Source organism: Eucyclogobius newberryi, unplaced genomic scaffold (assembly GCF_026437365.1).
Source record: "Eucyclogobius newberryi isolate DKJ021-1_F unplaced genomic scaffold, fEucNew1.0.hap1 SCAF_18, whole genome shotgun sequence".
NCBI lineage: Eukaryota > Metazoa > Chordata > Actinopteri > Gobiiformes > Gobiidae > Eucyclogobius > Eucyclogobius newberryi.
Genome location: NW_027315812.1, coordinates 7,143,644 through 7,155,933, shown reverse-complemented (window position 1 = coordinate 7,155,933; position 12,290 = coordinate 7,143,644). Strand labels below are relative to the sequence as shown.

Here is a 12,290-nt window from a genome sequence, read left to right as displayed (position 1 = left end):
CATATAAAACAATATAATTTTACTTTCAGAGAGTATTCATGAGGAGAACCAGTGATATTGAATTAACAAATCAGGTTTTTCTTGTTAAGACTGAAAAAATATTGATGTCTCAAACGAGGGGTCCCTGTCTTAAATGAGGGGTCCCTGTCTTGAATGAGGGGTCCCTGTCTTGAATGAGGGGTCCCTGTCTTGAATGAGGGGTCCCTGTCTTGAATGAGGGGTCCCTTTCTTGAATGAGGGGTCCCTGTCTTAAATGAGGGGTCCCTGTCTTGAATGAGGGGTCCCTGTCTTGAATGAGGGGTCCCTGTCTTGAATGAGGGGTCCCTTTCTTGAATGAGGGGTCCCTGTCTCGAACGAGGGGTCCCTTTCTTGAATGAGGGGTCCCTGTCTTGAACGAGGGTCCCTGTCTTGAATGAGGGGTCCCTGTCTCGAACGAGGGGTCCCTGTCTTGAATGAGGGATCCCTGTCTTGAACGAGGGGTCCCTGTCTCAAACAAGGGGTCCCTGTCTCAAACGAGGGGTCCCTGTCTTGAACGATGGGTCCCCGTCTCGAACGAGGGGTCCCTGTCTTGAACGATGGGTCCCCGTCTCGAACGAGGGGTCCCTGTCTTGAACGATGGGTCCCCGTCTCGAACGAAGGGTCCCTGTCTTGAACGATGGGTCCCCGTCTCGAACGACGCAGAGACACATGAGTTTATAAGAGCTGTGGCGGGCGTAAAGTGCAAAGCCTGCCACGCCCACCTTCAGGACAAGGACGGGTCAAGCGTCTCACACACGAGAGCCAATCAAATTGATCGGATGCGTCTCGGGGCGAACGCAAGCAGGTTTCAAATCGAGCTTTGACAGTTATTGATCGAGTGTCTGGAACGCGGCGCCATTATTGATCACCAAAGATGTGATTGTGGTCGGTTCAAAAGACGTACAAGTCATATATGGACCCAATCTATGGCAAATAACGATAAGGCTCAAAATTCATAGATCATAGGATTTAATAATATTTCCAGCTCCCATAAAAGCCACGCCCTCATTCTGAAATCATGACATCATCAAAGTCAAGAGTCCGGGCAAAGCAAAGCTGACAAACCCTCAAAGAGAGTTAAATGTTTTAGTTTGATTTAGTAATTTCATATTTTTCATTATTCTAAAACAGCCTTTGTCATTGTACATTATGATTTGCTAATATTCAATCAATCATTCAATCAATCAATCAATCAAATGTATTTATAGAGCACAATTCAAAGTGCTTTATTTTTTATTTTTTTTAAGTTAAATAAAAACACAATGCAGTTTATAAGAATATAAAACAGTGTATGTCAAAATAGATGAATAAAAACAAATTACTGTGGTGTTTAAAATATTAAAACCCAGGTAAACGTATGATATTATTGTTGACCTTCGTGTTGTGATGTCACTTCAGCATCAGCTCTTACACATGCAGCAGCCACACAGACGGTGCCTTTAATAAGATAAATCCATGTTCTTATGATTATCTGAATCTGAAAACACTCAAATCAAACGCTTTCGTTTATTTATTTGGAGATTTCAGCTCAAATTAACGGCACATGATCCGTTTGGAATGATTTTTCGAGGCCTGACGCACTGCGTACATCTCAAAATTAGGGTCAAATCATTTAAAGTTGTTAACAATTCAGCTTTTGGACAAATGTTTTGTTATTTGCTCAAGGAGACGTTTTTACTGAGTCAGGGTCAACATATCGATACTTCAATACCGATACTCCAGCCCATAGTAGGAAGTGTTTTTCACATATACAATTATTTAATTTGGATGAAATTACATTCCACAATAAATACATAATGACAACAATACAATCAATCTTCTGTCTTTACGGAAATACATTTAGTTTAATTGAATAGAATATTTGCAACAATAATCATTTTATAATTTCTACACCAAAGTATTATTTGTTAGCATCAATATTGGCTGTGTTAAATACTTTGGAGTAAAAAGTGCAAGTCTCATTTAAAACTTCAACAGTGAGACAATGCAAGCGTTTTCACAATCATTCAAAAGCTAATAATATTCTGCTAAATTGACACTAAATTAGCTTTTGAACCAATTCCTGGTTTCTCGTTCCCCCTGTCTCCGCCCACAGCCCTGAACTTGTAACAATTCAGACATTTTTCAACAGATAAAATGAATATCCACAGCTTGTTACGGTGAAATACCACAAAGAAACGCGAGGCATTTCAGTTCTGCAGTTTTGAACAGGAAGTCAATAAACCTTTCTCTCTTATTAAGCCGTTTTAGCTCAATAGTGTCACTTACAATGATCAAAAACTAAAATAATAATGTGTGGATGTTACAGTTTGATACTAAATACCCCCAAAAAGCCTAAAACGTCATGTTTAAGCTGCAATTTAGGAGTTTTAACACTGTCCACTCTCACCCACATGTGTCTGTCTACAGCATGAGCTACAGCATAAAGGGGTCATTTTGCGCCCAGAGTTGATTTTAGGGGCCGGACCCATCCACACGAGGAGTCTGTGACCTTGACACGAGCGCCTCGGGTGGGACGGGGGTGTGGGGCGTGTTAGTGAGGGTGGCGGCGTGGAGCGGGGGGGTCTCGCGGGTGAAAGACAGGCCCGTGAGAGGCTGCTGTTGGAGGGCAGAGGCGGAACAACAGTGTGTGAAATGTCAGGAGCCGCGGGGCAGAACGGGCGCTCGCGGGGCCAGAACGGGCACTCTCTGGATGTACCTGGATGATTCCTCCGCTCAGAGTCCAACCGCCGGCTGAATTCAAACGAGCGCGACGGGGCGGCCGGTGGAAGCCTTGGACCAGTGTTTCCCAAACCTTTTATTTTTGGGGACCCATATTTTAAAAGTAATTTTGCGACCCAAGCCAATAGACATTAGACGTAAATCACAAAATAAAGTTAGATTTGACCATAATAGGTCAGATATCTCAGACTGAGTGATAATTTGTCTCTGAACAATCAGTACAATTTTAAACAATGCAATTGAACCAGCAATACTTATATAAGGTATGCAATAAGTCAGGGGTTTTCAAACTTTTCAGACCGGGACCCCTGAAATGACCACGACACCAACATGTCATGGTAACCATCTGGTCTGGTGATGTATAGTCTTGTCTTGTTTTACTGACGGTGTTTCTGTCTCTGCTCCTCTTCGTTTCCCCCCTCCCTTCTTGTTTCCTCTCTGGTTACCGCCCCCTTGTCTCAGGTTACCGCCCTCTTGTCTCTCTGGTTACCGCCCCCTTGTCTCTCAGCTAATCACAGGCTCTCCACACCTGTGCGTGGGTTCACTGCTGTGTCTGTTTGTTAATCACTGGGTGTAGTATTTTAGGTGTTTGTTTCCTCTGCCCCAGCATTTGAGCGTTCTGATTTTTTTGATTCCTGTTCTGACTCTGATTTTTGCCTAACCCTCGTGATCCTGTTTGCCGTCATCGACCTTGGACCGTCCTGAGTGTTCCTTCTGCCTGTGCACCAAACCTGGAACGGATTTATGACTTCGACTCTCGCCTGCTCTCTGACACCGTTGTATGCTGGATCTGACCACCGCTGGAAGGACCTTCCCTTGTCGTCCTGATATTACCAGTGACTTTGTACTTTTCTGTTTTTGTTCTATTAAAGACTGTTAAATCATCGCTTGTTTCCAGCTCCGTAATTGGCTCCGTTCTGCCGTTCGTGACACAACTCAGGATCTCTACAGATAAATTCAGTTGATTTCTATATCAGTTTCAAGTTGTAAGGTATTTCAAATTAGGTTTAATTTGATTTATTTTAGTAGCTTATTGTGTTTTTCCGACCTCATTTCATCATTGTCTTAATCATCTCGCGACCCTCCCCCCAGCTCATGCTTTGGGGATCCCGACCCCCACTTTGGGAACCACTGCCTTCGACGTTAGAGCGCGGTCCATCGTCCGCCGCGATTTCGTTGTGCATCAGAGTTTTCGCATCAATCACAAGGTTTGGTGTCTTTTGGATATTTTTAGATCTATTTAAGCCGATGGCACACGACTGCAGGAGGAGCTCAAACTAACGTCTCTTTTCTGATGTTATTCCCGGGTTTCAAGCGCGAGGACTTGACGGATTTGGCTCAGTCCTCAGTTGTTATTGCGCATTTCGAAATCAAAATATCACGTACGTTGAGTTCACAAAATCCTTGAAGTCAGTTTGCCTGAAAGTCGCGTGTGTGGGTGTAAACTCTACGTCGATTCGATAAGAGACGACGTGTTCCTTCTTTTAAGACGTTTCCTGGCAGATGATGTGCATTTCACGCTAAATGAATTCCAGTCGAGTCACATTTGAGCATTACTGGAGATTGTTGACGTGGGGTTAGCTCGGAAAAGCAAACAGATGTTCTTGTATATGACGAACACGGCAGACAACGCTAGCAATTAGCTCGCAGCTGCCATACAGTCAGAAAAACACACAGAAAATATGTTTTATAAGTATTTCTGTGCATCTTTCTGTCTGGATTAGGGGATCTGGACCAGTGGGTGATAGGGAAGCTCTTCTACATTGAAACCACTTGATTGCTTCTCCCACAGAGGTCCGTTTGTGGGCGTTCCCTTGGGTCGTTTTGGCTGGATATTGCACCGTAGGGCGTTATAGCGTCTTATTACAGGTGTTTCATTGCTAAACCTTACAGCGAGTGGGCATGCCTCTCCACAGATCTAACTCGTCAAGAAGAAACACCACCTAAATGGAAAAAAGCAGGTGGCAGAACCTCCACATGAAGCGTTACGCAAATCATGTGACACGTGACATGTTCACTCGGTATTGTATATGACAAATACGGCAGACAATGCTAGCATTTAGCTCGCAGCTGCCTTACAGTCAGAAAAACACACAGAAAATATGTTTTATAAATATTTCGGTGCATCTTTCTGTCTGGATTAGGGGATAGGGCAGCTCTTCTACATTGAAACCACCCACAGAGGTCCGTTTGTGGGCGTTCCCTTGGGTCGTTTTGGCTGGATATTGCACCGTAGGGCATAAAACGGTCTTATTACCAGTGTTTTCATTGCTAAAGATGCTTATTCTTACAGCGAGTGGGCATGCCTCTCCACAGATCTAACTCGTCAAGAAGAAACACCACCTAAATGGAAACAAGCAGGTGGCAGAACATCCACATGAAGCGCCGTGACATGTTTACTCGGTATTGCACACGCCGCCGCGCCTGTGACCCACCTCCCCGCCTCCACGTGTTCGTTATCTGAACTCCACTTACCCACGGGCGACATCTCGGGCACGCTGGCGGTGTACGGCCCCTCCAGGAACTTGGGCTCGTTGTCGTTGATGTCCTGGACCTTGATGACGAACTCGGACTCGGGCTCCAGGGGCCGGTTGGTGTCGAGGTCCACCGCCTGCGCCCGGAGCGTGTAGTAGGGCCGCTCCTCCCGGTCCAGGCTGCGCAGGGCGTGGATGTCCCCCGTCGTCTGGTCGATGGTGAAGATGGAGCCGGCGCCTTCCCCCGAGAGAGTGTACTTCACCGCACTATCGCCGCTGTCCAGGTCTGTGTGAAGCTGGAGGAGCAGAGAGGAGAACGCAGGAGTTAGATTGGAATTTATTCTAGTTCATCTCTACTTAACGGGACACGTTTTGGCACATTTATTTGTATTATTTCATTTATTTATTTTATTTATTTTATTTATTTTATTTATTTTATTTATTTTATTTATATTATACTATCTATATTTATGTATATTATTCATAGTTATTTATATTATTTATATGTATTTATATTTATTCACATTTACTTATTTTTGACAGTCTAGTACAATAATTCCTATGTGTATAGCAAATAAATCTTGAATTAGAGGGTTTACCAACTTAGTGTTAGTAGTATCATAGTTTTATAGTATTACAGTTATTTAACATTTATTTAACAGGAACGTCTGATTGAGAGGAAATATATACAGCAGAAAATCACAAGAATATGTCACCAACAAAGAGTTCAATACCGTTTCCAAACCTTTCACAATTAATTTCAACTGAGCCACTGGAATCAAATCAAAATCAATCAGAATCAATTTGCTTAGTTATTTCACTAACATTATCTATTTTGCAAACAACAAATTGTCCTGCCTCATTATGTTTTTTGAAAAGCAATTTAGATGTCTCCAAACACGTTTCCTGTATTCGTCTCTCAAATGTTAACGCTCCTGGACGTGATTAAAATGTGAACTTTGAATAAAACGCTACGATCGAAACACAGATTATGACAAAAACACATGACAAAATATATAGATATGTTCAGCCCTAGACGTCCTATAAGTGTTTAGTTACTGACAGTGTAGTACTCCACTGCACTGTCCTTCTCTCCAGGTCATTTTACAGCTTCGGCGAGAGCAAACACTGTCTCCGTGACGACTGAACGAAAGCTCGTGGGAAACAGTCAAAGAGCGACATCTGAGCGCGACGGAGAGGAAAGCGAGCGAGCTTCAAAATCCCTGCAAGTGTCGGGGGGGAAGTGCACTGAAGAGAACTTTGCACGAGGTTTGATGAGGATAAGACTTATTTTTAATGACGCATCTGTCGGTCGGCGCGTTTACCTCGTGGCATCGGGCAGTCGGGGTCGATGTGAGAATGTAGGAGAAGACGCGGAACAGTTCCTACGACGTGTACTTGGGTAAATATTTGCTTGACATAACAATTCAGCAACTCCACAGACAACTCAACAGCTAATGGTGGCCTTACTAACGCCCGAAACAGCCTGCAAGCGTCAGCAGGAGGCGTCGGCGAGAGGCGTCGGTGACAGGTGCACTCCCCCGGTGGCCGACAGCGGAGCGGCGACACACAGGGAGCAAGAGAGAAGCGACTGCAGCTGCTCTTTCTGTTCTTCTCTATAAAGTCTAGCGCCGACTAAAGCCCATAGAACTGATCTACCAAGGCCAAGATGTGAGACTTTTTGAAAGGTGAAAAAAGTGTTTTATCGCTGTCAATCTGAGCCACTTTTCCTTGTCCAATCCATTTGTGACATGGCTGTGGTGTTGCTCAAGTCATTAAAACGCATCAATAACACAAAGTATGTATTTAGACTGTAAATTGGACTTGCCGTTCCGCTCCAAATCGCTCGTGCCGTGTGTTTCGAGCGTAACAATAGTTTAGAGTCGCAGCGTATTCCACTTTATCCGTGTGTTTTCGAGCCGTTTTGCCGTTTAAAGTCAGACCACGACGTTCAGGACTGGTGGATGAGAAGTGGATGAGGTGTCTCGCCCAAGAGGGTGCTTCATATACTCGTACTGCCGATAAATCCTTCACTCAGGACTTCCTGTGACAAGCCAAGTTTGAAGCCACAGCTGCCCTGGGGCATGAAGCGAAGTACACCATCTTCTTCTCAACCACTTCTCACCCAAACGCCCGCGCACGTCGTGTTTCCACGATTTCCTGATCCTAACTTTACCCATCGTCACCACTCGCCCTAAACCCAAGATTAATCTATTTTAGCACATACTGTATCTAAACTTGCAGGTGAATTAAGTATTTACAGGTTTTTTATAAGTTTTTTACAGTTTTTTTTATAGGCTTTAGTCCTCACACTGTGACACGTACTCTGCCACACAAATACTACTACTTCTTTTGACAAAAGCATTCGATCATATCTCTTTTTTTTCCCACCTGAAGAAGCTGCTGTTGTAATCCTGATCAATTATTTATGCTTTTATTTAATTGTATTGTGAGTTCATAGTGTAATTGTGATTTTAATGTATTTTCATGTCCGTAAAGAACTTTCAATAGCATTTTGTACAAATACGTTGCAAATATTGTATGTGCTTCACCATCGAGACCAATTCCTGGCTCTGACAATTTGCTGAAAGTCCTCCCTGCTCTTTTTACCCATATTTCATGCTGTACTGTCCAATACAAGGCAAAAATATAATAATAATACAACTTGTACTGCTTTTGTTACCATGCACTGTTGGGATCCTGGTAAATATCGCAATATATTGATTATATTTTGTTTTTGTGTGACATTAGAATTCAGACATTTTCCTTGGATCACGTTTTTTCTCGAAAAGTGGCGACGGCAGCGACAGCGAATCCGAGAGTCAACTCCACAAAGTCGAGAATCTCCCGCCAGAACACATCTTTGCTAAAACAAAGTCTCGGTCGTTCTTTCAACCAGACAAACACATTTTGGTTTGTGGACACAGCGCTGTTTACCTCCCCCACTGAGTCCCCCTCCCCCGCCCTGCCCGACACCCCCCCCAAGGAAACACAGACCTCGCTGCCAGCAACAGCCAAACTTGAACCGAGCGGAATGTTGATGGAATGCCCTCGCTAAGTCTTGAAACGGGGGAGAAAATGGTGTGGAAATAATTTGTGTTGAGCAATTATGTATTTTTAATGACTGATCTGATATTTGTGTGGCGTGGCCATTCTTTTTTTAACGGTAACAACTCAATGGAAGTGACAATCGCCCAAAAGCGTCAGGGATAATCCGTGCGACTGGCTCTTTTTATCGCACTTTTCATCCATTTGGAAAAACAAAGCTGAAATTAAATGTAGTAATAAATAATTGACGTAGATGTAACAATATTCTGCAATAAACTCTCACTTGTGCCCTACGTAAAATATGGAATTATCTAATATAGACTGATAAATAGTACTCAGACAGCTCTTTCTGGTGGTACTGAGAGGTCTGTGTGACGTTCATTTGATTTTCAGTTCAAAACAAAACTGTCTGATGAGAAAAATAAGTGTTATTTAATCTTTGGGTTAAAAATACAACATTTGAAAGAAAGTTTGTTGCGCAGATTCATAAATTGCAGCTGGAGGGCTCCCAGCTGCTCTGCTATACTATCATTTTATTATTCATTGTTTTGTGTCGCGCCTTAACGCTCAGACAAGTTTCTATGTGTTCAGTGACAATGGAAATAAAGCTTTTCTGATTCTGAGCTTAAAGGAATTATAGAGGATTTTTGGCGCCCAATCTGTCTCATTTCCTGGTGGCGTGGACAGCCGACTAGTTCTCCCACATGTCAATCATTCCCTGCGTCCCACTGCACACCTGCAGCCTCGTTCCCAGGATAGCAGCACGTTTCCCGGGCGGCACATGTGTGGTTGATATGCCGGTGTGTGTTTAGCGAGTTCCTTCAGTTACAGCACAAACATGACACAGAGGAAGACTGTGTTCGAGCTCAGAAGAGATGGAAATCTGCGGAGACGAGAGACGGTTGCGATCCGTCAAGCTAATAAACAAAAGCAACGAGGCTGTTGTATGCTCACGCACAAGGTTTGGTGGGAGCACAAGGTTTGGTGGGAGGCGGCCTCTTGGAAACAACAGGAGGGTGGGGTTTGAGTGTGGTGACTTAAAAAAGGGACTAACAGTCGCACAAATCGGCGAAAAAACCTCTATTATTCCTTTAATTCATTTTGTGCAACGCAGATGTTGGTTCTGTGCAGTGCCAACTGTGGGGTCAGAGCTCCAGCAAAATGACCACATCACATGTTCTGACTGCACTGGGACAACCATCGCCGAGGGCTCAAAGGTCTGTAACGGGTCATCGCCGTGGACCGATGAAGAGGTCTGGGGGTGTGTATGTGCTCTATCTGTTTATGGAAGTCCAGTTTACAGCAGTACAAAACATAATGAGATACATGCTGGATGGATGGCTCTGCATCTACATCATCTACTGTCTCTAGATCAGGGGTGGGCAATTATAATTAAGTAGCGTAGCGTAGCACGCAATCATTGGTGTTAAAAAAATAAAATCTAATCAAATAAAATATCACTTTTCTGTCAAATATAGGCTATTGAATCTATTATTTAATTCATTTCACGTCATATTTATTAAGAATACAAGTGCAGACAGATGCCTAAGGGCAAAAAATAACAAATAAAAATTAAAAAAATATATTTCTTGGCATGTTTGGCGGGCCAGATTATAAAGACAAACGGGCCACGTGTTGCCCGCGGGCCGCAGTTTGCCCACCCCTGCTCTAGATGATCCATCCTCTCTCCTCCTGAGTGGCTTTGGCTCCACAGTCTATCTCCAAGTGGAAGCACGTCAGCCAGAGTAGGATCTGTCCTTCACTGTGGTTCTCCCCGAGGTTTTTACATTCTTTTGTAGTTTTTCCCTGCAGAGGAGGAGCGTCTGAGGACAGGGGATGCTTCCTACGCTGCTATAACTGCTGCTGTGATTTTGGGCCGTTACACAAACAGATTGAATCGAATCGAGACAAGCAGGAGGCACAAGATTCTCTTCTAAGCGCGTGAGAAAATGTACCATTCAACTCATTATTCCATCTAAGCCGAGTGCGAATAAACCGACCTTTTCATTCGCGCTTGTTTACGAGACACAAACAGCAGCCGACCCGTTACTGCGCACGGCGACGGCAAAGTGGCACTTCATTACAGCGTCGCCTTTTGCATGGCTGCGTATCGCCGCCGGCAACAGCTTCTCCGTTTCTGATTTGTTTACAAGCTTCGGCGGCGCTCGGCCTGCGGAGCGTGGAGAGCGTTTAACCTCGGTCCACGCACAGACTTTAACCTCAGATGTGTTCGACAAGAACTGGATTTGACCTTGAACTGGTTTTGGTTGAGTTTAAGTTAGTAAAAGGAACATTTTTGTGATAATATTTGGATAGTTGTCTGCTCAGAAAAGCAGTCAAATGAATAAATGAAGCTCAGTGAGACATTTTTGCACCGTAAGTTGAATAATTTAGATGTTTTAGATGAAGCGGAGACTGAGGAATGTGACAGTTTTCGTTTGTAACTGTAAATTACGGCTGCAACATTTTTGGAAATGACTGCGAGATGCGATGTGGCTGTTAATAAACCTTTTGACACACGTGATTTCAGTTGTGTTAAAACTAATTTGTTCATGCCTGTTTGTGTTAGTCAAACTCAAGGATAATTTGGACAAAAAAAATCAAGAATAAAAGTAAGCCTTTTTCACCGTTTTCTTTTTAAAAACTGTACATTTCAGTCAGATTGAGAACCTTGATCTATTTAGTCTGTCGCAAAATTAATTATCGCATTAGCTGATTTTGCGATATCAATACTCTTTCAATATATCGTGCAGTCCTAGTCTAAATGTGATTGTTTTTCTTCCTTTAATGTTTAAACGTTGCCATTTTTTTTCCCAATTTTGTTTTGTTTATGTAAAAAATATCTTTATCTGAATTATTAGCAAATGATTGTGATTTAGAATGAATAAAAATCATATATAAAAGCACTATGTTGTCTTTAATAAGTACAAATGTCACTGGACGAAGCAGAAACTTTCTCTCGCTTCCGGTGATGTGCACTTACATTGTGTCATTGGGCAAGGCACTGAGCACAAATGAATGGTTTCTCGACACAAGCAGTGCCCAAAGGTTATGAAAAAAGCATCTTATAAATGATAAAAATCTATACATCCCATTATAATTGTGACTCATTTATTTTTACAATCCAAAGTCAAAACAGCGGAATTGAAAAATGTGTCTAAATGTGTCTCTTTCACCCAAATGTAACAACGCTGCGCACAGTTAAATAAATGAAACGATTTTAAACGGCAGTGATTAAATGCTTTGTAGCGCAGATTTCCTTTGCGCCCTTAATTATTTGTTAAATTCGGACAGCGACAGCGCCGTCTCCGCCGATGTTTTTCATGTACGTTTTCTATATTTAGCGGCTGATCCCTAAAAGCACAAGCCGTAATTAATTTTTCCACTTAATTTAGCTTTAGCTCTAATGTGGCCTCACCCGCACGCTAACTCGTGCTAATCTCGTCTTTTCGCCGTGATTTAGCCTTTCTTCACGGCGCAATGCTAAACTTTCATTTACAGAAGCGGCAAATGTGTTGTTTTATTTCAGCAGCGAAGTAAAGACTTTGACGATTGCTATGAATATTTATGGGTTATCTATTGGCAATTCCCGAGGTTTAGCTGTAGCGTTTCTTTAAGGAGCAGCGGCTGGTATCTTTCAAATTTAAAGGCGCAGTATGAAACTTTTGTACCGCGTGTACCTCCAAAACGATGCTAATGCCTGGAGTGTTACGCGATATGGCATTTTAAAAAGGCTGCAGATGCTTAAGATTAAAACATTTACACACAAATTAACATGCGTTTGTGGGCGGGGCTTGTCTCCACAGATCTGACCTGTAACGGTGGAGATAGATAATGCCCCACTGTGGACTTTTGAAGGCAGATAAATGACATGAAGACAAGCAGTGGCATATCGCCCATCAGAAAAGTTGAACTAAATTGAATATCACAAGGAAAAAAATCTAAATATGCCACAATCTGTCAATCAATTAAGATATTCCTTTATTGTCCCACATGGGGAAGATTGAATATCACAAGGAAAAAAATCTA

At 42.8% G+C, this 12,290-nt stretch overlaps 1 protein-coding gene across 1 annotated transcript in view; it reads right to left on the bottom strand.

The window, feature by feature from the left end:
• The window catches only part of LOC140364321 (cadherin-12-like), a 297,054-nt gene that overhangs the window by 223,230 nt on the left and 61,534 nt on the right, over window positions 1-12,290 (bottom strand). Inside the window, exon 2 of the mRNA XM_072450418.1 lies at window positions 5,215-5,509. Within this exon, the coding sequence (XP_072306519.1) occupies window positions 5,215-5,509 (295 nt within the window). The remainder of the gene's footprint in view (window positions 1-5,214; window positions 5,510-12,290) is intronic.